The 26,080-nt window shown below is 69.8% G+C and overlaps 4 protein-coding genes across 5 annotated transcripts in view; all 4 read left to right on the forward strand.

The window, feature by feature from the left end:
• Nucleotides 1-2,773: 2,773 nt before the first annotated feature.
• Nucleotides 2,774-7,712, forward strand: NDUFS2 (NADH:ubiquinone oxidoreductase core subunit S2). Its single transcript, XM_086768543.1, has 14 exons — nt 2,774-2,928; nt 3,100-3,206; nt 4,101-4,291; nt 4,709-4,829; nt 4,918-5,030; nt 5,126-5,200; nt 5,324-5,401; nt 5,573-5,658; nt 5,934-6,053; nt 6,160-6,289; nt 6,705-6,800; nt 6,960-7,043; nt 7,390-7,447; nt 7,560-7,712. The coding sequence occupies exons 1-14, from the start codon at nt 2,774-2,776 to the stop codon at nt 7,595-7,597; spliced, it is 1,452 nt and encodes a 483-aa protein (XP_086624669.1). The 3' UTR covers nt 7,598-7,712.
• A 461-nt stretch (nt 7,713-8,173) lies between these two features.
• Nucleotides 8,174-9,934, forward strand: FCER1G (Fc epsilon receptor Ig). The gene is made up of 5 exons (XM_086768588.1): nt 8,174-8,320; nt 8,601-8,692; nt 8,872-8,913; nt 9,223-9,243; nt 9,572-9,934. The coding sequence occupies exons 1-5, from the start codon at nt 8,260-8,262 to the stop codon at nt 9,626-9,628; spliced, it is 273 nt and encodes a 90-aa protein (XP_086624714.1). The 5' UTR covers nt 8,174-8,259; the 3' UTR covers nt 9,629-9,934.
• A 2,615-nt stretch (nt 9,935-12,549) lies between these two features.
• On the forward strand, nt 12,550-15,600 carry PEX19 (peroxisomal biogenesis factor 19). Of its 2 annotated transcripts, none has more exons than XM_086768569.1 (8): nt 12,550-12,663; nt 13,843-13,934; nt 14,030-14,195; nt 14,450-14,535; nt 14,617-14,772; nt 14,878-15,054; nt 15,151-15,195; nt 15,283-15,600. In XM_086768569.1, exons 1-8 carry the CDS (start codon nt 12,609-12,611, stop codon nt 15,343-15,345), a joined length of 840 nt encoding a protein of 279 aa, XP_086624695.1. In that variant the 5' UTR covers nt 12,550-12,608; the 3' UTR covers nt 15,346-15,600. The 2 variants fall into 2 exon arrangements, with proteins under 2 accessions (XP_086624695.1, XP_086624696.1); XM_086768570.1 differs by having other exon boundaries at nt 14,051-14,195.
• Nucleotides 15,601-15,879: 279 nt separating this feature from the next.
• DCAF8 (DDB1 and CUL4 associated factor 8) overlaps nt 15,880-26,080 on the forward strand; it is a 10,747-nt gene continuing 546 nt past the window's right edge. The window contains exons 1-11 of the mRNA XM_086768119.1: nt 15,880-16,005; nt 17,590-17,650; nt 19,715-19,785; nt 19,859-20,532; nt 20,990-21,130; nt 21,403-21,497; nt 23,027-23,137; nt 24,386-24,458; nt 24,984-25,041; nt 25,177-25,284; nt 25,745-25,875. Coding sequence (XP_086624245.1) covers nt 19,737-19,785; nt 19,859-20,532; nt 20,990-21,130; nt 21,403-21,497; nt 23,027-23,137; nt 24,386-24,458; nt 24,984-25,041; nt 25,177-25,284; nt 25,745-25,875 — 1,440 coding nt within the window. The 5' untranslated portion in view covers nt 15,880-16,005; nt 17,590-17,650; nt 19,715-19,736. The remainder of the gene's footprint in view (nt 16,006-17,589; nt 17,651-19,714; nt 19,786-19,858; nt 20,533-20,989; nt 21,131-21,402; nt 21,498-23,026; nt 23,138-24,385; nt 24,459-24,983; nt 25,042-25,176; nt 25,285-25,744; nt 25,876-26,080) is intronic.

Below are 26,080 nucleotides of genomic sequence, written 5' to 3' on the forward strand. Positions count from 1 at the left end.
CTCGCTGGGACCCCCTCGCTGGAAACCCCCCCCATCACCGGAACCCCCTCACAGGATCCCCTCATCGAGACCCCTTCATCAGGACCCCCCTCCCACCGAGACCCCCCTCACCGGGGCCTCCTGACTGTGACCCCCTCACTGGGACCCCCCACTGAGACCCCCTTGCCAGGACCCCCCTCATTGGGACCCCCCATCACTGGGACGGCTACAGGGCACCCCAGGGTGGTGGGGGCCGGGGTCATCGTGGGCACCCCCGGGGGTGGCCTTGGGGTGCCGGGGGCGAGCACGGGACTGGGGGGCACCCCCGGGGGGGGGGCTCCCTCACCCTGCAGCCCCCCCCGCCCCCTAACACCCCACCGTGCCCCCCATCCCTCCCCGTGTCCTCGCTTCCCGCTGTGTCACCCCCCCAGTCACCTCCTGCCCACCCCCCCCCGCCTCTCCGGGCAGGACACGGGCCGCATCCTGCTTCCACCCTTCTGGGAACTGGGGAAACTGGGCGCGGATACCCTTCCTGCCCCGACACCCCAGCACCCTGGGTGTCCCCGTAGGGGTGCTGGCGCCGGTGCCATCGCCGCCGTCCCCGGGGGAGAGGACAACAGGGTGACGCGGCCTCGCGCCGAGGGCGACGGCGGCACCGGGCGCCGCGGGCGCACAAAGGGGCTCTGTGGCGGTGCCGGTGCTGGAGCGGGTGCTGGGCCGCACCCGCGGGCCGCGTGCCCGGGAACGGTGACACCGGTGGGGTGCGGAGCCCACCGCGGGCCTGGCACCACCGTGGCCCCGGTACGCGCGGCGTCTGCCGGGCTCCGGCATCTGGCACGGGCTGCGTCCGCCGGAGCCGGCGTCCCACGGGATGTGGCGTCCGCTGGCTGTGGCATCCGGCACAGCTGGCGTGCCGGGGATCCGGCACCGGCTCGGGGTGACACCCACTGCCTCCGGCATCCGCCAGGTGCGGCACCCGCAACTGGGGCATCCGCCCGCTCTGGGGTCTGCCGGCTCCAGCACCCCCCAGCTCCAGCATCGCCAGCTCCAGCATCTCCAGCATCCCCCCTGCTCCAGCATCTCCAGCTCCAGCATTCCCAGCTCCGGCATCCCCTCCAGCTCCAGTATCTCCCAGTTTCGGCACCACCCCCCACTCTCAGCTCCAGCATTGCAGCTCCAGTATCCCCAGCTCCAGTATCCCTGGCTCCAACATCCCCCAGCTCTGTCATTCCCAGCTCCAGCATCCCCCAGCTCCAGTATCCCCCAGCTCCAGCCCTGGCCAACTCCAGTATCCCCCCATCTCCAATATTGCCAGCTCCAGTGTCCCCAGCTCCAGCATCTCTCAGCTCCAGCATCTGCAGCTCCAGGATCACAGCTCCAGCATCCCCCTCAGCTCCAGCATTCCCAGCTCCAGCATCTCCCAGCTCCAGCACTGGCCAGCTCCAGTATCCCCCCAGCTCTATCATTCTCAACTCCAGTATCCCCAGCTCCATCATCCCCAGCTCCAGCACTGCCCAGCTCCAGCATCCACAGCTCATTCCCAGCTCCAGTATCTCCAGCTCCAGTATCCCCCTAGCTCCAATATCCCCCCAGCTCCATCATCCCCCCAGCTCCATCATCCCCAGCTCCGGTATTGCCCAGGTCCAGTGTCCCCAGCTCCAGCACTGCCCAGCTCCCGCATCCACAGCTCCAGTACCCCCCCCAACTCTATCAGTCCAAGCTCCAGTATCCCCAGCTCCATCATCCCCGGCTCCGGCGTCCCCCAGCCGTGGGGCACCCCTGGGTGCTGGCAGGGACTCGGGGTGGGGGTGGGGAGCGTTCCTCCTGGCTCGATGTCCCTGCGCTGGCCGGATCCAGCCCCGGCGGTGGCCCGGAGCCAGAGGGGGGTGGCCAGCGGCCAACATCTGGACGGCATCACCCCGCACGGACAGCGTGACTCACGCTGGCGCGGGAACAGCCGTGACGCGGGGGTCGAGTGGCGGCTGGCGTCACCGCTGACCGGTGACGCAGGGCAAGGCCGCGGGAGCTGATGTGACCCCGGGGCTGCGGGAACGTCGTGGGGGGGGAGGGGGAGACAAGGGGACACGGAGGGGTGCTGGCGGGGCTGGATGGTCCCCGTGTGCCCCGGGAGGGGGGGACAAATCCAGATGCCAGAGCCTGGGAATGCCCCAGGTGGGGGGCGACACGGGACAGTTTTGGTCACCCTGCACGGGGACACCGCGGGCGTCAGTCGGGGGGGGGGACATGGGCCACCTCCGGCCACCGCGGTTCCTGAGTGGCGAGGCTGGGGGACACGTGTGCCCCCACCGTCACGCCGGGACACCCTGCTCTTCCTTCGCCTGGCTCTGTCCCCTCTGTCCCCATCCCTGTCCCCATCCCTGTCCCCATTTCCATCCCTGTCCCCTCTGTCCCCTCTGTCCCCATCCCTGTCCCCATCCCTGTCTCCATTCCCATCCCTGTCCCCTCTGTCCCCTCTGTCCCCATCCCTGTCCCCATCCCTGTCTCCATTTCCATCCCTGTCCCCTCTGTCCCCATCCCTGTCCCCATCTCCACCCCTGTCCCCATCCCTGTCCCCATCTCCATCCCCGTCCCCTCCATCCCCACCCCTGTCCCCACTCCTGTCCCCCCCGTCCCCGTCCCGATCCCCACGGGACCGCCCCGTCCCATTGCCGGCTCTCTGCCCGGCACAAAGATGGCGGCGGCCTGAGCGGCTTCCACCCTTAGTAAAGCTGGCGGCGGAGCTGCCCGCGGTCAATATGGCGGCGCCGCAGGGCTTCACCTGCCCTTCCCAAACATGGCGCCCAACCCCGCCCCCGCCGCGGCGGTGCGGGCGGTGCGGTGCATGCGCACTGCCAAGGGCAAGATGGCGGCGCTGCGGGCGCTGGGGAGGCTGCGGGCACCTTCGGGGTTGCGGGCGGCGGCGGCGCGGCTGGGGGTGGCCCCGACCCGGTGAGAGCGGCGGGGAACCGGGACCGGGATCGGGACAGGAGGTTGGGCTGGGGGTGGGAGGCCGGGGCCGGGCCTGGAACCGGTCCCGGTCTCGTTACCGGTCTCGTTACCGAGCCGTCCCCGTCCCCGTCCCCGTCCCGGTCCCGGTCCCGGTCCCGTCCCGTCCCGCAGGGCCGCGCGGCAGTGGCAGCCCGACGTGGAGTGGGCCCAGCAGTTCGCCGGCGCCGTCATGTACCCGAGCAAGGAGACGGAGAAATGGGTGCCGCCACCCTGGAACGGTGAGGGGCGGCGGGGGCGGGGGGGGGGGGGGGGCGTCAGCGGCCCCGAGGGACCCCCGGAGGCTCCGGGGAGGGGTGTCAGGGGCTTTGGGAGTGGGGGGCTGAGGCCCTGGGGAGGTGTCGGGTGCCCTGGGTGGGCTCTGGAGGGGCGAGGGGACCCTGAGGAGGTGGGGGGGGGCTCCTGGGAGGGTGTTGGGGGTGCCCTGGGTGGTCTCGGGGGGGGAGGGTGTCGGGTGCCCTGGGTGGTCCCTGAGGCCCTGAGGGGATGCTGGGGGCCCTTGGGGGGTGCTCGCTGGGGTCCCCGCGGGTGCTCAGGGCTGGTTGGGAGGCGCCGGGGGGCTCGGTGGGTGTCAGGCTGGGGCCGGGGGGTTGCCCTGGGTCAGGCTGGGGCTCACTGGGTGCCCACTGGGCCCTGAGACTCAGGGGAGGCACTGGCTCAGCGGGTCCTGAGGGTCCCTGGGTACCCCGGGGTGCTGCTTGGTGGGTGCTCGGGGCCGGACTGGGGCTCACTGGGTGCCCAGCGAGGACTCAGCAGGTGCCGGGGAGGGGGGGGGGCTTTTTATTCTCCTGGGTTTTTGGGATGCACGGAACAAATCCTCTGGGAGCTTCAGCAGCGTTCTCACCCCTCGCTTCTCCCCGCCACCTCCGCAAACCTCCCCGCGCCGCTCCCCGTCGGGACGCCGCCCGGCTCCCCCGCGCTCCGGGAAGAGCGGCCGGCGCGGGAGGGAGGCCCCTGGACCCGGCCCAGGGGCCAGACAGGAGCTGGCCGTCGGGACGCGGCGTTCCTGACGGCCGGCCAAGCTCCGACGGCTGTCCGGTGTCTGTCCGCGCTGCCGGGAAAGGCTGAGGGTGCTCGGCTCGCCGCCCGACTCTCCTCTTTCCGCCCCGGAGCAGACAAGGACCCGCTGGCTTACAAGAAGGTTTCCAGTTTGACCATAAACTTCGGGCCCCAGCACCCGGCTGCGCACGGCGTCCTGCGCCTGGTGATGGAGCTGAGCGGGGAGACGGTGAAAAAGTGCGACCCCCACATCGGCCTCCTGCACCGGGGCACCGAGAAGCTCATCGAGTACAAAACCTACCTCCAGGTAAGCTCCCAGCGCTTCCCAGTATGTCCGCGGGGCGTACTGGTGGGGTGCGACGTGTCGGGACGGACGCCAGCAGCCTCCTCGGCGTGCCGGCCGGGGATTTATTTCCCTGTCCCGCTTCGCAGCGGTGTTTTTAAGCCGACCCCGCCGATTTCGTGGCCCGATGGGGTTTAAACTTCCTGCTGCCGGGCGAAACGGAGCCCGGGGCAGGGGGGGCGGCGCGGGGAGGCGCTTCCCAGCGCCCTCGCGGCGTCCGTGAGCCGGAAAACTCTCCCGGAGTGCCGCTGTCCGTCTTCCTTCGCCGCGCCGGAGCTTTCGCGCCGCCGTGCTGGAAGCGGGAAGACGCAGCGAAGCGTCGGGGCGCTCCTGGCAGCCCCGGGCCTCCGGCGCCGCTCCAGGCCGGATTTTTTTCGGCAGGCGCTGCCCTACTTCGACCGCCTGGACTACGTGTCCATGATGTGCAACGAGCAGGCGTATTCCCTGGCCGTGGAGAAGCTGCTCAACATCCGCCCGCCGCCGAGGGCGCAGTGGATCCGAGGTGAGGCCGGCCGCGCGCCGGTTCCGCCCGGGCTGCGGCTCCCGTTCCCCGCGGAGCGTCGTAGCGCTTGGTTTTTTCCGCCCCCCAGTCCTCTTCGCGGAGATAACGCGGCTGCTCAACCACATCATGGCCGTGACCACGCACGCGCTGGACATCGGGGCCATGACGCCCTTCTTCTGGATGTTTGAGGAGCGGGAGAAGGTAAAGGGCGTGGGGGGGGAGGCCCGATTCGGGGCCCGGTGCCTCCCGCGGAGCCGTGCCGGGGTGCAGCGGGCTCCGCTCCGTGCCCTCTGCAGATGTTTGAGTTCTACGAGCGCGTTTCGGGGGCGCGGATGCACGCTGCCTACATCCGCCCCGGAGGGGTGCACCAGGTGAGTGAGAGCGACCGCGCCCCGGGCGGGGGGGGTCACGCGGGGGCGTCCCCGCCCGGGTGACGGCCCCTCGGGCGCGTTCCCCGTCCCCGCGCGTCCCCACCTCGTTGCGCTCCCGCGCAGGACCTGCCGCTGGGGCTGATGGACGACATCTACGAGTTCGTGAAGAATTTCTCCGCGCGGGTGGACGAGGTGGAGGAGGTGAGGAGGGACGGGAGCCGGGCTTCCGCTCCGAATCTGGGCTTCGCTCCTCCGGCGGTGGCGGCGGCGGCGGTGGGGACGAGGTGACGCGAGGCAGGAAAGCGGGCGCGCGGTTGAGGAGAGGCCGGGCGGGGGTGGGGGGGCGCCTGGCTGACACCCCCGCGCCCGCAGATGCTGACCAACAACCGCATCTGGAAGAACCGCACGGTGGACATCGGGGTGATAACGGCGGAGGAGGCGCTCAACTACGGCTTCAGGTGGGCGCGGGGGCTCGCGGGGTGCGGCGTGCCCCCCCCCAAAACGAGCCCGAGGAGCTCAGCCCTGCCTGGGGGAGCCTCCAGGGCCGGTCGGGGACCGACGACAGCGGCGGCAGGAGCTGCGACGTCGTGTCCTGCCTGCCGTCCCGCGCCCGCCGCTCAGGGGCCACGCGCGGCCCCTTCTCCCTGTGTCGGGGTCCCGTTTTGGGGCGCGGGGAGGGCGCAGGGCTGGGCGCCCCCCTGCGCGGGCTGCTCACCCGCCTCCCTCTGCCCAGCGGGGTGATGCTGCGGGGCTCGGGGATCCACTGGGATCTGCGCAAGACCCAGCCCTACGACGTCTACGACCAGGTGGAGTTCGACGTCCCCATCGGCTCCCGCGGCGACTGCTACGACAGGTAGCGGAGGGCGGGGGACGCGGCGGCCCGGCGCCGGGGCGGGGGACACGCGGCGGCCCTGTGCGGCGCCCACCGCGTGTCCCCAAGCGGCCTGTGGCTCCCGCAGGTACCTGTGCCGCGTGGAAGAGATGCGCCAGTCGCTGCGCATCATCCTCCAGTGCCTCAACAAGATGCCCGAGGGGGAGATCAAGGTGGACGACGCCAAAATCTCGCCTCCGAAGCGCGCGGAGATGAAGGTGAACGGCTTTCCTTCCCCCGGCTGCTCCGCGTCGGCGCTGGCGAGGAGGAAGCGCGGTTTGGCGCGTCGGATGTTTGCGCTCGGGGTTTTGCCGGCGTTTTATCCGCCGCTGCGTCCGCTGGGGGCTGCCTGACCCCCGGCCCGCTTCCGACGCCGCTCCAGCCCCGCACCGCGGGAGGGGGTCCAGGCAGAAAAGCCGCTCTGGCGCGGCGGGGGCCGGCGGGGAGCTGCCCCGCCTCGTCGTCCTCCCACGCGGCCTCTGTGGCCAGCGGCTGTGCGAACGCGGCCACCGCCCCGGTTCCCACGCTTTGGTCGCCGTCGCCGGCCGCCAAGGCGCTGGCGGGAGACTGGCGACGCTTTCCGCCCGCGTCCGGCCTCGCGCCCTGGGTGACGGTGGCCTCCTCTCTCCGCAGACCTCCATGGAGTCCCTCATCCATCACTTCAAGCTCTACACGGAGGGCTACCAAGTGCCCCCCGGGGCCACCTACACGGCCATCGAGGCCCCCAAGGTGCCACTTCTCAGGGAGTCGGGGGGGACAGCGGGCGTCGCGGTGGGCGGGCTGTGCCGTCCCCAGGACTCTGCTGGTGTTCGGGGGGCTGGGGGACCGATCCTGGGTGCCTCGATGGTGTCCCCCGCGTTACCGGCTGCGTCCCCCGCGTCCCCGCAGGGTGAATTTGGCGTCTACCTCGTCTCGGACGGCAGCAGCCGCCCCTACCGCTGCAAGATCAAGGCGCCCGGATTCGCTCACCTGGTAGGAGAGGCCGGGGCGGCGGCGCTGCGCCGGGTGGGATTTGGGCCAGGGCGGGGGGCCGTGGCGGTCCCTGGGCCACCGGGGTTTGTCTGGGACCCGATGTCACCCTCGCGTGCCTCTGCCGGTCCCCGACCGCTTCTCCCTCTCCTCGCTGCCGCGCCGCCAGCACGGCACCCGCTCCGGACGCGGCGAACCGGGCCGGGCCCCGCTCGACCCCCTTCGCCCTTTTGCAAACCCGGCTGGCGCAGCCGTCCCGCTCGCGCCTCGGCAGGCCTGGGGCCGGGGTGAGGGGTGTCGGGGGGGCTCCGGCGGGGTGGCTGCGAGCTGATCCCCGTCTCTCCTTCAGGCCGGTCTGGATCGGATGTCGCAGGGCCACATGCTGGCGGACGTGGTGGCCATCATCGGTGCGTTTCCCCCCCCGCCCCCCCCCCGGGCTGCTGCGGGGCTGCACCAGCCCCCCCCCCGCTCCATTTTGGGGGGTCTGCTCGCGCCCTGACCCCTCTCTCCCTCCCGCAGGCACGCAGGACATCGTTTTCGGGGAAGTGGATCGGTGATGCCTCGGCCCCGGCCGGCCCCTCTTGCTGTTTTCGCCGCTCCGAGCGCGGGGAGCCCCCCCGTTTTCCCCACGCCCCCCTCCTCATCCGTGTCAAATAAAGAGTCAAAATCAAATCCCGCCTGTCCGGCGCCTCTGTCCCTCCTCCGCCAGCCGAAACCCGGTGAAACCCCCTCTTCCTCCCTTCCCCACGAGAGGCTTGTGGTCAAGAGCTTCCCCTTCCCGCGGTCGTTGTTCCCTCCGGGGTGGAGAGTCCCCCTCCCGGATTTGGAGGGACCCCCGGGGTTTTGCCTCCACCCCCCTGGGTGGGGGTGCCGCCCGCAGGGTTCTCCCTGACACCCCCTCCCCAAAACGGGGGCTGGCGGGTGCTCCCGCAGCCCCCCCCAGGGTGACCGCAGCGGGGCCGGGGAGTGAGGTGCCACGAGGTCTCGGGGGGGCAGGGGGGGGAGGACGGGTGACGTTTGGGGACACTTGGCCCTTGAGCAACATCCTCAACGCCCTTGAAGGGGGGGGGGGACGGCCGGGGGCCGGAGGAAAGGGGGGGCGGCGCGAGCTGGCGAGGAGGAAGGCGCTGGGTGCTGCGGTCGCCGGATCCGGTGCGATAGCCCCCGCCGGCCGGACCCCCCCCCCCCCCACCCCCCTCCGGGGGGCCCACACGCAGGGATGGGCACCCGCCTGCTGCTCGCCGCCGCCGCCCTGCTGCTGCTGCACGCCCCCGCGGCAGGTGGGGATGGGGACGGGGGTCTCGGGGTGGGGGGGGCCGGGGGAGCGGCCGGAGGGGCGCGTGGCTCCTTTGACAGCCATTTGGGGGGGCGACAGCTGGGGGGGCGTCAAAGCCCCCCCCCGGGGCACTCGTGGCTGGGCCGCGGGGGTCTCCGGCTCTGTGCGAGGGGGCGTCGAGGCCGAGACCCCCGCCGTCGCCGGCGTGGAGGTGGCCAGGACGGGTGCAGGGTCCGTCCTGGGGTGACGCTGACCCGGGGACCCCCTCCGTGTCCCCCCCCCAGAGGCCCTGATGGAGCCGGAGCTGTGCTACGTGCTGGACGCCATCCTCTTCCTCTACGGCATCGTCCTCACCGCCCTCTATTGCCGCCTCAAGGTGCGCGCTGGGAGCCGCCCTAACCTGTCCCTGGGTGGGGCACCCTGGTTTTTTTGGGGGGAGACCCCCAAAGGGGCCGCGACGGGTGCCCCACAGCTTCCCCAGCTGCATTTTCCTCTTCTTACTTTTTTTTTGGTCTTTTTTTTTTGATTTTGGGCGACCCCCTCGCCCCTGCGCAGTTCCTGGCGTACCGCACGTCGCGGCAGGCGTCCGGCAAGGAGGTAACGGACGCTGGGGAGACTGGGGAGATTTGGGGTGGGGGTTCCCCAAACCAGTGCGATCCCCCCCAAACCAGTGCGACCCCCCCCCAAACCAGTGCCCATCCCAGCTGGAGCTCTGGAAGGGGAATGGGAGGAGGGGGAATTCAGGAAACCTCACGGTGTCCCCCCGCTTCCCCAGGGAGCGAGAGGAGGGGGTGCAGGGGGATGGGGGAGAGGGGTGCAGGGGGCTGGGGACGTGGGTGTGTCCGTGCCCCCCCCCATCCTGCCCCTCCCAGCTCTTTTTCTTTCTCTTTCTCTTCCCCGGAGCAGAAGGAAGAAGCCATCTACACCGTAAGTCGGCCGGGGGGTGACACATCCCGGGGGGGGACCCTACCCCCGGCTGCTGTCCCTGCTGGGGTGCCTGTGTCCCACTGGGTGCCCCGTCCCGTGGGGATACCCCCCCCCCCCCCGCAGGTGCTGAACCCCATGGGTGCTGTAAACCCGGGGGGTTCCTCACCTTGGGACCTTCAGCCTGGGTGCAGCCCCCCCACCGCCAGCAGCCTGCAGCCCCCCCCCGCCCCGGGCCACGTCCCTGGGGCACACGTTGGGTGGGAAGCCCCCCGCGGTGGGGTGACAGTCTGCGGGGGACAGGGACCCCGTAACCCCCTCTCCCGCGCAGGGGCTCAGCAACGACGGCCAGGAGATGTACGAGACCCTCCAGATGAAAGACTCCTGACCCCCTCCTGCCGCCACGCTGCCCCCTGTCCCCCCCGCCCCGATCCGTCCCCAGCGAGCTGGGACCCCCGCTGACCCCCCCCCGGTCCCTCCCCTCCTGGAACTGATGGAGAACTGGAGCTTTTTTTCCTCCCCCACCCTGGAAATGACCGGGTTTGGCCCCAAATCGCCCCCGGCCGGGCGCAGGTGCGGCCTGGGTGCCATGGCGGTGCCGGGACCCCCTGAGCCTGGCAGGGGCTGAGGCCCCCTGGGGTGCAGGGTGCTGTACGTGTGTCCCCCCCCCCCTCCCCGCAACCCCCAGTAAAGCAGCACCGTGTGCAAACTGGGCAGGAGGGTGTCTGTCACGGCGGGGCAAGAGTTTGGGACGGGGATGGTGGCACCGGGTCCTGGTGGGGCTGGACACGGGACGGGGACGGAGAGGGTGGCACCGGCTGCCAATTGGGACGGGCACCCACCCGGGACAGGGCCAGGGGCACCCTCTGATGGGAACGGGGACCCCCCTGGGGATGGGGACACTGGTAGGTGAAGGGCGGGGGGGCTCGGCACCATTTTTGAGATGCAGTCGGAGCCCTGGGAGGACAGGGGCGTACTGGGAGCCCTGGGGAGTCCTGGGGGGAGTGAGGAGTCCCGGGGAGGGGGAATGGGGAGTACTGGGAGCACTGGGCACATCCTGTGGCAGCCCTGGGACCCCTCCCACCCAGGACCCCCCACCACCCGAGATAGGGCTCTGGGCAGAGGGGGTGCCCCACGGGACCCCCAAGGAGGGATGAGGCCCCCCAGACAGGGACAGAAGGACCCGGGGAGAGGTGCGGGCCCCCCTTGCGTCCCCATCCCTCCCGCCCAGGGGACACGGTCACGTCAGAGCCCCCCAGCGCATTGCATCCGTGTGGCACGGCCACCCTGGGCTGGCACACGGCTTGGGGACACCGCAGCCACCCCGAGCTGGCATGGGGCACGGGTCCCTCTGCCCAGGGGGTCCCTCGGGGCATCGGGGCCCTCCAAGGACGTGGGGCACGAGTGGCCTCGTGGGTGTCCTGCACCTGTGAGGGGCTGAGATCCTGAGAGCTGGACCCCAAGATCTGAGACCCTGAGGGGTAGGACCCCTAAAGCTGGACTCTGAGAGCTGAGAACATGTGGGCCGAGACCCCAAAGTGCTGAGACCCCAAGATCTGGAACCCCAAGGGGCTGAGATTCCGAGTGCTGACACTCTGAGAGCTGGACCCCAAGGTTTGAGACCCCCAAGGGACTGGGACCCCTAAAGCTGGACTCTGAGAGCTGAGAACATGTGGGCCAAGACCCCCAAGGGACTGAGGCCCTGAAGGGCTAAGACCCCAAGATCTGGGACCCTATGGGGCTGAGACTCCGAGGGGTGAGAACCCAAGGGGCTGAGACCCCGAGGGGCTGGGACCCCTAAAGCTGGACTCTGAGGGGTGAGAATGCGTGGGCTGGGACCTCAAAGGGCTGAGACCCCAAGATCTGAGACCCTACAGGGCTGAGACCCCTAAAGGTTGACTCTGAGGACTGAGACCCCTTGGGGCTGGGACCTCGAGATCTGGGACCCTGCGGGTTGAGACCGCAAGGGGCTGGGTTCCCATGGGGCTGGGACCCCAAGGGGCTGAGACCCTGTGGGTCGGGACCCTGAGGGTTGGGACTCCCGTGAGCTGGGACCCCAAGGGGCTGAGACCCCACGGGGCTGGCACCTTGAGATCTGGAACCTCATAGGCCTGGCAACCTGGGGACTGAGACCCCATGGGTTGGGACCCTGAGGGTTGGGACCCCCTTCAGCTGGTATCCCAAGGGGCTGAGACCTCATGAGGCTGGGACCTTGAGATTTGGGACCCCAAGTAGCTGGGACCCCACGGGGCTGGGACCCCAAGATCTGGGATCCCAAGGGGCTGAGACCCAGAGATCTGGGATCCCAAGTAGCTGGGACCCCACGGGGCTGGGACCCCAAGATCTGGGATCCCAAGGGGCTGAGACCCAGAGATCTGGGATCCCAAGTAGCTGGGATCCCACGGGGCTGGGACCCCAAGGTCCGGGACCCCAAGGGGCTGAGACCCAGAGATCTGGGACCCCAAGTAGCTGGGACCCCACGGGGCTGGGACCCCAAGGTCCAGGACCCCAAGGGGCTGAGACCCCGAGATCTGGGACCCCAAGTAGCTGGGACCCCACGGGGCTGGGACCCCGAGATCTGGGACCCCAAGGGGCTGAGACCCCGAGATTTGGGATCCCAAGGGGCTGAGACCCAGAGATCTGGGACCCCAAGTAGCTGGGACCCCACGGGGCTGAGACCCCGAGATCCGGGACCCCACGGGGCTGAGACCCCGAGATCCGGAACCCCAAGGGGCTGAGACCCAGAGATCTGGGACCCCAAGGGGCTGAGATCCCGAGATCCGGGACCCCACGGGGCTGAGACCCAGAGATCCGGGACCCCAAGGGGCTGAGATCCCGAGATCCGGGACCCCACGGGGCTGAGACCCAGAGATCTGGGACCCCACGGGGCTGAGACCCCGAGATCCGGAACCCCAAGGGGCTGAGACCCAGAGATCTGGGACCCCAAGGGGCTGAGATCCCGAGATCCGGGACCCCACGGGGCTGAGACCCCGAGATCTGGGACCCCAAGGGGCTGAGACCCCGAGATCTGGGACCCCAAGTAGCTGGGACCCCACGGGGCTGAGACCCCGAGATCTGGGACCCCAAGGGGCTGAGACCCCGAGATCTGGGACCCCAAGTAGCTGGGACCCCACGGGGCTGAGACCCCGAGATCCGGGACCCCGTGTGCTGTCGCTGCTCCCCGGCCCAGGGCGCGGCCACGGCTCCCCGGCTCCGGTGGGGGTCACGCCCCGCCCCCTGCACCGCGGCGCCGCCTGGCGGGCGCACGGCGGAACCACGAGGGGGGGGTGTCCTGAGGGGGCGTGGCCTCAAAGAGGGCGTGGCCCAGAGGCCCCGCCCCCTCCCCGCGGAGGCGGAGCGGGGGGAAGATGGCGGCGGAGCCGGACCCGGGGTCCGACCCGGAGCTGGAGGAGCTGCTCGACAGTGAGGGTCCTTGGGGCGCGGTGGGGCTGGGGGGGTCGTTGGGGTGCAGTGGGGCTGGGGGTCGTTGGGGTGCAGTGGGGCTGGGGGTCGTTGGGGTGCAGTGGGGCTGGGGGGGTCGTTGGGGTGCAATGAGTCTGGGTGGGTCCTTGGGGCGCGGTGGGGCTGGGGGTCGTTGCGGTGCAATGAGTCTGGGGGGGTCGTTGGGGTGCAGTGGGGCTGGGGGTCGTTGGGGTGCAGTGAGTCTGGGGGGGTCGTTGGGGTGCAGTGGGGCTGGGGGGGTCTTTGGGGTGCAATGAGTCTGGGGGGGTCGTTGGGGTGCAGTGGGGCTGGGGGTCTTTGGGGTGCAGTGAGTCTGGGGGGGTCGTTGGGGTGCAGTGGGGCTGGGGGTCGTTGGGGCGCGGTGGGGCTGGGGGTCGTTGGGGTGCAATGAGTCTGGGGGGGTCGTTGGGGTGCAGTGGGGCTGGGTGTCGTTGGGGTGCAGTGAGTCTGGGGGGGTCGTTGGGGTGCAGTGGGGCTGGGGTTTATTGGGGTGCAATAGGTCTGGGGGGTCATTGGGGTGCAGTGGGGCTGGGGGGTTATTGGGATGCAGTGAGTCTGGGGGGGTCGTTGGGGTGCAGCGGGGGTGGAGGTTATTGGCATGGGGTTATTGGGGTGCAGTCATTGGGGAGCAGTCGGGCTGGGGGTCACTGGGGTGCAGTTATTGGGTTACAATGGGTCTGGGGGGTCATTGGGGCGCAGCGGGGCTGGGGGGGCGATTGGAGGGGGCAGTGGGGCTGGGGGTCTTTGGGGGGGGTCACTGGGGTGCAGTGGGGCCATGGGATCATTAGGGTGCAGTGGAGCTGGGGGGTCATTGGGGTGCAATGGGGCTGGGGGGTCTTTGGGGCACAGTGAGTCTGGGGGGGTTATTGGGGTGCAGTGGGGCTGGGGCTTATTGGTGTGGGGTTATTAGGGTGCAGTCACTGGGGGGCAGTGGGGCTGGGGGGCACTGGGGTGCGGTGGGGCTGGGGATCACTGGGGTGCAGCGGGGCTGGGGGTGTCGTGCAGGACCCCGGGGCCGGGCCGGCGTTGGGGCCCGTGGGGCGCCGCGGGCTGGGGGTCGCTGGGGCGCAGGGGGTTACGCTCGGGAGGGACGGGGGGCGCCCGGGGGGGGGGTCCCCCTCAACCCGGCCCCCTCCCCAGGTGCCCTGGACGACTTCGAGAAGGCCAGGCCCGCCGCCCCCCCGCCGCCGCCCACCCCCGGCGCCCAGCCCTCTCCCAGCGCCACCGCCAAGGTGCGCCGCCGCCGCCGTCCCGCGCGGGGAGACTGCTGTGTCCCCCCCCGGCGAATTTGGGGTGGGAGGGGCCCTGACCGTGCCCCTCTCCCCAGGCCTCCCTCTTCGCCTCGCAGGAGAAATTCTTCCAGGAGCTGTTCGAGGGCGAGCTGGCCTCGCAGGCGGCGGCCGAGTTCGAGCAGGCCATGCAGGAGCTGGCCCGTGAGGAGCCGCACTTGGTGGAGCAGTTCCAAAAACTTTCGGAAGCGGCGGGCAGAGTGGGTGAGCTGGGCTGGGGGGTGGGGGGGGGCGGCTGCGGCCGCTCGGGACCCCGCGGTGGCTCCGAAGGCCGCGGTCGCGGTTTGACGCGGGGCCGGTTGGTGCCTCTCCTCGAGCCGGCGGCGTGGGGCGGGGGAGAAGGTTTGGAGGCTTTTGGGAGGGTCCCTGGGAGCGGGGTCACCAAGTGGAGACCCCCAACCCGAGCGGGGTGCCCCGGTGGCTCCCCGTCACCGCCCGGCACCTCCCGTTCCGCGCAGGCAGCGACGCGGCGTCGCAGCAGGAGTTCACCTCCTGCCTGAAGGAAACGCTGAGCGGCCTGGCCAGGAACGCCACTGACCTGCAGGTACGGCAAAACCGGCCCCCCCCAAAATTCCAGGGATGCCCCCAATTCCTCTGAGGGGGCTGACGGTGCCCCCCGGCACAGAGCTCTTCGGCCTCGGAGGAGGAGGTGGCGAAGGCGCTGGAGGGGCTGGGGCTGGAGGAGGGCGACGGCGGCGTCCTGCCCGTCATGCGCAGCATCATGCAGAGCCTGCTCTCCAAGGACGTGCTGTACCCCTCGCTCAAGGAGATCACCGAGAAGGTTTGAGGGGGGGGGGGTCGGGGGTCCGGCGGGGCGCGGGGGGGACACACACACGCATGCGGTGGTCCTGGCCTGACCCCCCACCCCCCCGCCTCCTCCCCGCAGTACCCCGAGTGGCTGCGGCGGCACGGCGAGGCGCTGCCGGCCGAGCAGTACGAGCGGTACCGCGCGCAGCACGGCGTGATGGGCCGCATCTGCCGGCAGCTGGAGGGCGAGCGGCCCGGCGAGGGCGAGGAGGAGCGGCGGGCGCGGTTCGAGACCCTCCTCGACCTCATGCAGCAGGTGAGCGGGGTTGGGGTGGGGGGCGACGCGGACGGACCCCCCCCCCCCCCTCACCCCGTGCCACCCTGACCCCCCCGCCCTGTGTCTCCCCCTCAGCTGCAGGACCTGGGGCACCCACCCAAGGAGCTGGCTGGGGAGTCGGTGAGTGGCCCGGGACCCCCTTTTAGGGGGGTGGGGTCCCTGCTGGGACCCCCCTGCCCGGCCTCACCCCTCACCCCCACCCCGCAGCCCCCCGGGTTCAACATGGAGCTGCCGGGGGCGGCGAGCGGCGAGCAGTGCCTCCTCATGTAATGCCGGCAGCGGGACGGGATGGGGGCACCCGCGGCCTCATGGAGACCCCAGGGACGACCCCCAGGGACGACCCCCGCCTCGTGGAGACCCCCGAGGAGGAGGAGGAGGCCGAGCGAAGCCGAAGCCACAGCCGCTGAGGAGCGGGACTGGACGCCATCAGCCCCGGCTCTGCCGTCCCGCGCCGCGGGGGTGCTGAGGGCTGCTGTGGGGGCTGGGGGGGGGCACAGTGTGGGGTGGGGGGTGCGGGGACCCCCCCCCACTCGTGTGTGTCCCCCCCCCCCCGCCTTGTCCCCAATAAAGGTGTTGGCAACTGCAGTGGCTCCGGGGTGAGACCCTACGGGAACGGGGCGGGGGGTGAGGGGGGGCGTGGGGCAACGCAGGAGGGGATGGCCCCGTAGTAACGTGGCGGGGCACAGGGCGACCCTACCAAAACACGGGGGTCGGGGTCGCCGCTGCCATGGCGACGGGGGGGGGGGGTGGCGGGGAGGAGCTGTCGTGCGCTGTCGCGCAGCGGCCGCTGCCGTAAAGCGGCGCCGTAAAGCGTCCAGCGGAGGCGGTGGACTAAGATGGCGGCGGCTGGGCCCGGAGCCGGTGGCGGAGGAGCAGCCGGTGGCCGCGGGGCTCGCGTCTGAGCGACGGCCGGGAGCTGCCGGGAGTCGGGTCGGTGCGGGGCCTCCCCTTCCTTCCCTCTCCCCGCCCTGAGCGGGGGTTCCGGCCCCGGCTCCCGCGGGCCTCCCCCCTCCCCCACCCTCCGGGCGGCGGGGCCGGGACCGGGGGCAGGGCCCGCTCGGGGCCGGGCCGGGCCGGGCCGGGAGAGGTCCCCTGGGGGGGTGCCAACCGGGGGGTCCCGCCGTGTGCCAGGCCTTCGGGGCAGCTGGGGGGGACCTCGATATCCCCGTGGGGTCATCGGGCACAGGGGTGTCCTCTGCCTTTGGGGGGGGGTCCCGCTGTCCCCAGAGGGTCCTTGTGCCTTTGGGGGGGGGTCCCGCTGCCCCGAGAGGGTCCTTGTGCCTTTGGGGGGGGGTCCCGCTGCCCCGAGAGGGTCCTTGTGCCTTTGGGGGGGGGTCCCGCTGCCCCCAGAGGGTCCTTGTGCCTTTGGGGGGGGGTCCCGCTGCCCCGAGAGGGTCCTTGTGCCTTTGGGGGGGGGTCCCGCTGCCCCCAGAGGGTCCTTGTGCCCTTGGGGGGGGGTCCCGCTGCCCCCAGAGGGTCCTTGTGCCCTTGGGGGGGGGTCCCGCTGCCCCCAGAGGGTCCTTGTGCCCTTGGGGGGGGGTCCCGCTGCCCCCAGAGGGTCCTTGTGCCTTTGGGGGGGGGTCCCGCTGCCCCCAGAGGGTCCTTGTGCCCTTTGGGGGGGGCTCCCTTCTTCCCCCAGAGGGTCCTTGTGCCCTTGGGGGGGGGTCCCGCTGCCCCCAGAGGGTCCTTGTGCCCTTGGGGGGGGTCCCGCTGCCCCCAGAGGCTCCTTGTGCCCTTGGTGGGGGGGTCCCGCTGCCCCGAGAGGGTCCTTGTGCCCTTGGGGGGGGTCCCGCTGCACCCAGAGGGTCCTTGTGCCCTTGGGGGGGGGTCCCGCTGCACCCAGAGGGTCCTTGTGCCTTTGGGGGGGGGTCCCGCTGCACCCAGAGGGTCCTTGTGCCTTTGGGGGGGGGTCCCGCTGCCCCCAGAGGGTCCTTGTGCCCTTGGGGGGGGGTCCCGCTGCCCCCAGAGGCTCCTTGTGCCCTTGGTGGGGGGGTCCCGCTGCCCCGAGAGGGTCCTTGTGCCTTCGGGGGGGTCCCCCTTGCCCCCAGAGGGTCCTTGTGCCTTTGGGGGGGTCCCCCTTGCCCCCAGAGGGTCACTGTGCCTTTGGGGGGGGTCCCCTTGCCCCCAGAGGGTCGCTGTGCCTTTTGGGGGGCTCCCTGCTGATCCCAGGAGGTCGTTGTACCTTTGGGGGGGGGCTCCCTGCTGCCCCGAGAGGGTCCTTGTGCCTTTGGGGGGGGGGGTCCCGCTGCCCCGAGAGGGTCCTTGTGCCCTTGGGGGGGGTCCCCGCTGCCCTTGGGGGGTCCCTGTGTCCCCAGGGCTCGTTCCCCGGTACCCCCGTTGCGTCGCGGTGCTTTGAGGGGGTCCTGGTGGGGGGGGGTCCGTTCCGGTCCCCGCTCCAAACCTCGTTGTCCTCGGGCCCCCGTCCCTTCCAGGACAGCCCCCGGCGGGTGGGGGTCCCCGGGGTGGCGCAGCCGGACCCCGCGCTTCCGACCTTTAACCTCTCCTTCCCGGCAGCTGCCAGCGAACCTCCAGCCCCGCAGCCGACCCTCGCCGCCCCGCCGCCGCCGCCGCGCAGGTGAGTGAGACGCCGCCCCGGCTCCGGCAGCGCTCGCCCCTCCGACCCGCGCGCCGCCGCCTCCTTCGCGCCGCCCAGTTACCCGTGCCGGCGGCGCGGTTTCGGGCTCGGGGGCCGGTGGCGCGCGGCGCGATCGGGGTTTTCGCGGCGGGCTCCCCCGCAGCGCCCCGTCGCCGGTGCCTCCGGCCGGGCCCGATGAGAAAACTTTCCTTAAATAGAAGAGGCTCGGGCGAGCGCGGCGCGGCGCGAAACGCGTGCCGGGGGGGGGAAGCCGGCGTCGAGGCGGGCGCGAGGCCGCGCTGCCGTGTCCCGCGGGCCTCTCGGGGCGTCGCAAACCGGGCCGGGGGGGGCGCTGGGTGGGCTGGAAACGCCCCCCCCCCCCCACCCCCCGCGCGCTCCCGGCCCCGCTGCTCCTCTGTTTTCGGCGGCCCGGGTGCCGAGCGCCCGCGTGAGCGCGGCTGTCCGGGTGTTTATATAGCTGTGTAAATATTTCACCGCCGGCTCGTTCGGCGCGCCGCGTTTCCAGCCGTGCGGCGGCGGCGCGTGGCTGAGCGTCGCCCCGCTCTGGGGGCTCGCGGCGTGACGGCGCCGAGCCCTCGGGGACGCCGAGCCCCTCGCTCGCTCGCTGCGGCCAGGCCCTTCCCGCCGCGGGGGCGAGGAGGCAGCGTCGCCGACCACGTCGCGTTGCTTCCGCCGAGGCAGCCGAGGGCTTTCGTTTTCCCTCTTAATTCTCCGAATTTCCTCGCCAGGCCGCAATCCTCTGTCCGGCGCGGGCGGAGGAGACGTGAAATCAGGGCAATTATTCCGTAACGGATCCCCTTCCCCCAAAAGCGCGGCTCTCGTCCCTCACCTTTGCGCGCAGGCTGCCGCGCGACGCCGCTAACGAGAGATCTGAGCGGGTAATTTGGCAGAGGGAAGCGGCTACCGGGGAGCAAAGTCCGACTCCGCTTCCTTTTCCGCGGGCGAAGGCTCTCCCAGCCCCTGGGATTCAGAACGCCGAGCGCCGCGGCGTTCGGAGCGCGTTCCTCCGGCGTGACAGGTGCCCCGCGAGTCGCCCGGCCGCCGCGAGCGGTAAATTAAAACCAGTCCTACCCCCGGCCCCCACCCCGGGAACAGAGCCGGGGCGCCGTCTGCGGCAGCGTGACCTCGCCGGCCCCGCGAGCGCCGCTCGCCCGCGCCGCAGCCGTGAGTAATCCCCCGCGCGGGGGGCGGGCGCCCGCTCTCCTCCCCGGCTGTGCTTTCCAGCCCTTTCCTCCCCCTCTCCGCGCTGTCGGTGATCTCTGCGCGGTTAAACCTGACGCTGCAGAAAACGCTTTTTGATTTTTTTTTTTCTTTTTTTCTTCTTCTTTTTCTCCTGCCCCGCCGCTCGCGTTCCCAAGCGAGATCACCAATCGCTCCCAAATCAGCCGGGGGGTCGGGCTCGGGCTCGGGCTGGCCGGGACAGACCCACCCTGGGGAGCCTTTCGCCTTTTTTTGGCGCTCTGGGCCTCCGCGGGCGTTGATTCCCCATCTAACGGGGATCAGATCGCCGGAGCGCTGCCGTGATCGGAGTTAATCCCGGGCTGGCTTCGGCTTTTCCCCGCGTGGAAACGGAGAACTTTTAGCAGACTCCCTTGAGAGCACGGAGCTGAAGCGAGTACGAAAAGCCTGGCTGAAAATAGAAGGGAAGTAAAGAACGAGCGAAGTGTAAATAAAATGTTGGGTTGTTTGTTTTTTGGTTTTTTTTTTTTTTTCCCCTCCACCTTGGCAAAACCCCAGCGGTTCGCAGCGCCGCCTTTTCCTCCCGCGCTGCCGAGGGGGCTCTGCCGGCCGCTGCCCTCCCCAAAAGCCGCCCGCGCTCGCCGTCGGTTTTCCGTCGGCTCCCGAGGAATCGGCGAGCCTCTTCCGGAGCGATGGGGAGTGCCGGGGAGCTCCTGGCCTCGTCGTTAATTGCCCGCGGAATTCCGCGCTCTCCAGACCGGGCCGTGCCGCCGCGAGCGCCTGCGTGGCTCCGCCGCCGCAAGGATGGGCCGCGGCTAGGACGCTTCAGCTTCTCCTCTCTCCCTCTCTCTCTGTCGCGCGCAGGGCGAGCGCTCCGGAAACGGCGATGTCGGATAAAGGGGGCAGCGTGGAGGGGAAGACGGAGATCGTGAACGGTAAGGGTGCTGGCGGGGCAAGCGCCCGGGCTTTCCCGCTGCGGAGGCTCATGGCGTTGTCTGCGCCGTGCAGGCAGCTTGTCCAGCAGCCCGGAGGAGATGTCGGCCGAGGAAGGCCGAGAAACTTCCTCCGGGATCGAGGTGGAGGCCTCCGACCTCAGCCTGAGCCTCACGGGAGACGAGGCTGGGCCCAACCGCACCAGCACGGAGAGCCGGGACACGGACACGGAGAGCTCGGGAGAAGAGAAGGACTCTGACAGCATGGACGACACGGGCCACTACTCCATAAACGAGGAAAAACGCGCCCTGGACCGGTCGCACTCGGAGGAGGAAGAGGAGGAGGAGGAAGAGGAGGAGCAGCGGTCCCACCGCCGCGCCCAACGCAAGCGTGCCAACCACGACCAAGACTCCTCCGACGACGAGCAGGCCCTGGAGGACTGGGTGTCCTCGGAGACCACGGCGCTGCCCCAGCCCCGCTGGCGGGCGGTCCGCGCCCTCCGCCAACGGGAGCTGGGCTCCAGCTCCCGCTTCGTTTACGAGGCCTGCGGCGCCAGGGTCTTCGTGCAACGCTTCCGCCTCCAGCACGGCCTGGAGGGTCACACGGGCTGCGTCAACACCCTGCACTTTAACCAACGCGGCACGTGGCTGGCCAGCGGCAGCGACGACCTCAAAGTGGTGGTGTGGGACTGGGTCAGGAGGCAACCGGTGCTGGAGTTCGAGAGCGGCCACAAAAGCAACGTCTTCCAGGTGAGGAAAGGGCCGGGGGTGACGGAGGATGGGCGCGCGGGGCTCTAGGAGCGCGGAATTTCGGCTGGGCCGCGCCGTGCGGGGCGGGAGAGACGTGTCGGGGCTGCGGGATGAGGCCGGCACGCCGGTGCGTGCCCCCAAATTCGCTCTCTGGTGGGGCGGGAAGCCCCCGGTTCCCCGCAGAGCCGCCGCTCCGGCCCGGGCGAGCCGTAGGTTTGGGAGCAGCCGCGGGCAGGAGCCGCGTTCGGAGGCCGGAGGGGCCCGGAGTGGGCCGGGCGCTGGCGCTGCCGCGGCGCTCGGAGCAGCGCCGGCGCCGCCAGCCTCCCGCTTCTCCCGGGACAATCGCTCGGAGCGCTTGGCCTGTTGCTGCCCGCGGGGCTCGAGCGAGGGGTGCCGCCCTCGCTTTCTCTCCCGTTTCACCCCGTTGAAAGCGGCCCCTGCGCTCGCTCTCTTCCAGGCCAAGTTCCTCCCCAACAGCGGCGATTCCACCCTGGCCATGTGCGCCCGGGACGGCCAGGTCCGCGTGGCCGAGCTCTCCGCCACCCAGTGCTGCAAAAACACCAAACGCGTGGCGCAGCACAAAGGAGCTTCGCACAAGGTGAGCCCACACGGGGCCGGGAGGCAACCGGGGACCCCCCCCCGGCTCGCCGGCTGCCGCGGGACGGAGCCGCTGCCGTGAAGGGAACGATTCTTAAAATCGGCTTTGTCGCCGCTGGCTCGGCTCTTGGGGCAACGCCGGCGCTCGGCCGTGGGGCGTCCGGGGCTCGGTGCTGCGTCGGCCCCTGTTAACGGGGCCGCTTTACCGGGAGAACGGGATCTTGCCGTTTGTTGGGTGAAAAGGGAACCAATGCCCGAGTGTTTATCTTCCAGCTGGCCCTAGAACCGGATTCTCCATGCACTTTCCTATCGGCAGGTGAAGATGCTGTAGTCTTCACCATCGACCTGAGACAAGACCGGCCCGCCTCGTGAGTATTTCTCTACGCTGCCAGGACTGGGGACGCTCCAGAGGGAGACGCGGGCTTTTGGGGGGGCTCCCGCTGCCAGGGGAGGAGGGTCCCGCTTGTGCTGCCGCGTTTCACGGCAGCGCGTCCCCGTTCGACGGGCGTGAAGTGGGAAAACTGATTTTTTTTTTTCTTTTTTCCTTCGCTTTCGAGTCGTGTTGTCTCCGATCGGGGCAGAGAGCTTTTCGGTGGCTGGCCCAGGGCTGCAGATCTCTTGTGAGAACGCAGACCCTCGCTAATTAAACTGGGTTTGAACCCTCATCCTCCTCGAGGCGGGGGAGATAGGGAAGAGAAATAACGCCCGTGCGGCAGGTTCCTGATTCGTCGCAGCGCTGAAATCTCTCCGCGCCGGCTGCTCGTGCTTCGCCCGACTCGCTCGTCGCGCGAGCGCTGCTGTGGTTAATTGAGGGAAAAAAAAAAAAACCACAACGAGCGAGCAGCCGGGCGGTGCGTGCGGGGTCGTAACCCGTGTCGCCGAGAGATCTGTCGCTTCTGATGAGCTTCCAGAAAAAAAAATCTGCGGCGGGCGTTCAAGCAGACGCCCGGTGCACGGATCCCGGTACTTTTCCAACAGAGCAGCGTGTTATTTTGGAGATGATCCTGCTTAAAACCGAGGGCTTGGGCGCTCGTCTCCCGGTGCTTCGGTTTTATTTGTACGCGCGAGCGCTTTTGTCTGCAGCCGTCAACCCATCTGTTTCGTAACCGGGACAAAAAAAAAACCTGCCGGGGCCTTTCAAAACAGCGTTTCAAAAAAAAATCCTCGTCCCCGCGTCCCCCCTGTTGCCGTTCGCCGGCTCCGCTTGGAGCCGGGCAGCGAGCTGGCGCGGCTCCGTCTTTGTTCCCGAGCATCCGCGCCGCTGTCTGGCTTTGACGCTCGCGGGGAATCGGAACCGTCGCCCCGCGAGCGGGAACGCGCTCCGGAGGCAGGCAGACTGTAGGCAGCTCCCGTCTTTTCGTTAAGCCGAGCGGTATAATTAGAAGAAAGACGAGCTTTTTCGCTGGCTGCTCCTTGAGGATGCCGCCTCAGCTCGCGTTCGTGTCTGCACAGCCGAAATACCCAGCTCCTGGGGGAGGGGGACGGGCGCCTGTGTCGGATTTCGTTAAATCTGGGCCTTATTACCGCGAGGCGAGCGGGGAAAAACAACAGCGGAGTGCTTCCACGCCGGAGCGGATCCGGTCCTGCCCTGCCCGGCTGGCTTTCGGGCGCTGAAACCCTGCGCGTTTCGGGGGGGGAAAATGCTGGGGAGCGATTTCACTCCGCAGCCTCGGAGCCGCAGACGGAGCGTGTGCTCGCTTCGGCTGGAGGATGAAACAGTTGGGCGGGGGTATTTTTGGTGGTGTTTTGGTTTTTTTGTTGTTTTTTTTCGTAGTGAGTAAGAGACTTGCACAGCTTCTGCTTCTCCCATCTGGTCCCTGTTTTGAATTCGAGGAGGGTTGTTTTTTTTTTTTGTCGTTGTTGTTGTTTTGTTATTCTTTTTCCTCATCTCTTCAAGGAAACTGGTGGTGACAAAGGAGAAGGAGAAGAAAGTGGGGCTGTACACCATCTACGTCAACCCCGCCAACACCTACCAGTTTGCTGTGGGAGGCAGAGACCAGTTTGTCAGGTGAGTGTGTGCTGGGGGCCCAGAGCGAGCCCCCAAAATGAGCCTGACCGTCCCTGGCGCCCCCCTGAGCTCCGAAATGTGAGGTCCCCCGCAGAAGCGCTTGTGGCTTCGGTCATTAATGCCTCCCGAGCCCGTTCTCCCGCAATGGCAGGAGCACAAAGGGGATTAACGGAGCGGGATTTGGATCCTGTGAGGTTTAGCTGGGATCCACTGTCCGGCACGCAGACCCTTCCCTCCGGAGCCGGCAATGCTCTTGGCGGCTTCCGAGAAACCTCCGCTTGCTCTCCCGCCCGCGGGCAGCGCCGGTGGGCGTCAGGGATGAGACGAAAGCTCGGGAAACGCTCTCGTTTTCGGCGTGCCCGAGCTGCTCAAGTCACAAACGCAAACCTCCCTGGCCTCCGAAATAACGGGGGCAGCCCCGGCGCGGGACCGCGCTGCGTCCGTGTGTCCGGCTTCCCCGCGCAGAGCTCCCCTGCAGCCGCTGCGTTTTAAGGGGCAACTTCTACGGCGTCCGCTTTGGGCGTCCGCCAAGCCCGCCCGCTTCCCGGCTCCCGAGGGACGCTCTCCTCGGGGAGCGGGAGATGCCGCAGCCCCGCCGCCGTCGGCTCCCCGCTGCGCCAGCCGCGGCGGTGTCTGGCGTGCGGGCGGGCGGCGGCTCCCGGGGCGCTGGGCACGCAAAACGCCGAATGCGTGGGCTCGCAGGCTGCTCAGGCGGCAGTGCCGGCGCCTGGCGAGCGCGGTGGCTTTCGGAAAAGCCCGGGATCGTTGCTCGAAACGCATCCTCGCCTTCTTCCCGCTTCTGCCCCGGTCCAAGCGTCCCATCTCGCCCTGGCTTCCCCGGCATGGGGCAGATCCCGCACCGGGGACGTTGGGGACCCTGAGGAGCCCTAGCCAGCCGAGGGACGGGCGCGGTGCCGGTCACATCCCCGGCGCGGAGCGGTCTGCGGGCTGACGGAGCCCCGGTCGCGGCCCGCGTGCGCGCGCGGGCTCTGACGTTGCGGCGCGCCGCCGAGCGAAGGCTCCCGCGTGATGAGCGCTGACGTTAAGCCGCTTTGGCCGAGGCTTCTGCCGCTTCGAGCCGCTCGCGGCGCCGCGGATCCCTCAGCGAGGGCCGCGCCTCTGGCCCGTGTCGGGTCGTGATTTCGGAGCGTGCCGCTCCTCCGCTCTACCCCCCACGGAGGTGGGCCCGTCGGCTCGGCGTCCCTCGCGTCTCGGCCGAGCGCCGAACGCCTGCCGTCCTTCCCCCAGGATTTACGACCAGCGGAAAATAGACGAGAACGAGAACAACGGCGTGCTAAAGAAGTTCTGCCCTCACCACTTGGTAAGCGGCTCGGTTTCGCGGCGGACGGGTGGCGCCGGGCGCGGGAGAGCCGGTGGGGTGGCTGGGCCGGCGGAGGACGTCCCGCCGTGGCCCTCGCGTGCCGGCACCGAGCGAAGCCGAACCTGGGTGGGAGATGCGCCCCCTCAGCAGCGGCACCGGCCCGCGCCCAGCTCCTGTAGCCAGACCCGTGCTGGGACGGGGCCTGCGCGGGCCTCGCCGCCCGCATCTGCGGCGCGCTCCCTCGGGAGCCTCGCGTAGGCGCGGCTGAGAAGCGCTCGCCAAGCCTCTCGCGGGCTTCCTGCCTGGAAAAACCGCTTTGAGAGGACGAACAAACGGCCTGGGCTTGGTTTTCGGTTGGTTTTTGGTTTGTTTTTTTTTTTCTTGACCCCAATCTTGCGCTGTCCGTAAAGTTCCATCTTGGCGTAGGGAGAGGCCGCGGTTTTACGCGGGCACGCGGCTGGCGTAGGCACGCTGGCGCGTCGCGGGCAGAGGCGGTGGGAGCAGAGCCGTCTGTGCTTTCCCTAGGTGAGCAGCGAGTCCAAAGCCAACATCACCTGCCTCGTCTACAGCCACGACGGCTCGGGTGAGCGACCGCGGTCCCCCCCGCGCCTGCCGGAAACCCACGGGGGCGATCCCGCGGGAGGCGGGGGCTGCGGGACGGGAGCGCCCCGGTGGGGTTTGCTCCCCGCTGACGCCCGTCTCTTCCGTCTTCCGCCAGAGCTGTTGGCCAGCTACAACGACGAAGACATTTATCTCTTCAACTCCTCTCACAGCGACGGAGCCGAGTACGTCAAGAGATACAAGGGCCATCGCAATAACGCCACCGGTAAGGGCCAACTGGGACAACTGGCGGGGCAGACCCCCCCCCCCCGCTGCGGGGGGCTCGGAGGCTCCCCCCAGGCCGCCGTTCGTCTCCCACCGCCGCCACGTCCCCTTCCCCAGCACCCGCCTCGCCGCGGGCGCCCGGGGAGGGTGCGGAGCGCGGCCTCCCCCCCCGCCTCCTCGCGCCCGCACCCGTTTTTGGGGGGCCGCCCAACCGGCAGAAGAATCACCGCCCGCTTTTAGGCGATTTCTGCCGCTCCCGGGGTTTCGTCTTCCTCTCCAAGCCCCTCAACGCAAACTGTCGGGCTTGCAAAGAATGAGCTATTATGTGGCCGGGGACGGAAGAGATCCGCACCGGTAACCCCGGCAACCCGCCGGCGCTGCCGGGCAGGAAGCGGATTCGTGGCAGGGAGCGCTGCCTGGCTCCTGACGGCCTGGCGCTGCTCCTTTTTCTTCCTTTTCAGTGAAAGGCGTCAATTTTTACGGCCCCAAAAGCGAGTTCGTGGTGAGCGGCAGCGATTGCGGCCACATCTTCCTGTGGGAGAAATCCTCCTGCCAGATCGTGCAGTTCATGGAGGGCGACAAGGGAGGCGTGGTGAGTCCCCGCCACCGCCCAGGGCTCGCGGCCGCGGCCGGCGCGAGCCCCTTCCGCGTATCCGCACGAGTTTCCGCCGCTTTTCCTGCTTTTTTTTTTTTTTTTTTTTTCCCTACCAAAAGCCAAGCGGGAGCCCGCGCGGGCTCCCAGCGCCCCGCCTGCGGGGTGCTCGGCACCGCTCCCGGCCCGGCCGCCGGGGAAATCC

This window comes from Chlamydotis macqueenii, chromosome 28, assembly GCF_036417535.1.
Source record: "Chlamydotis macqueenii isolate bChlMac1 chromosome 28, bChlMac1.mat, whole genome shotgun sequence".
NCBI lineage: Eukaryota > Metazoa > Chordata > Aves > Otidiformes > Otididae > Chlamydotis > Chlamydotis macqueenii.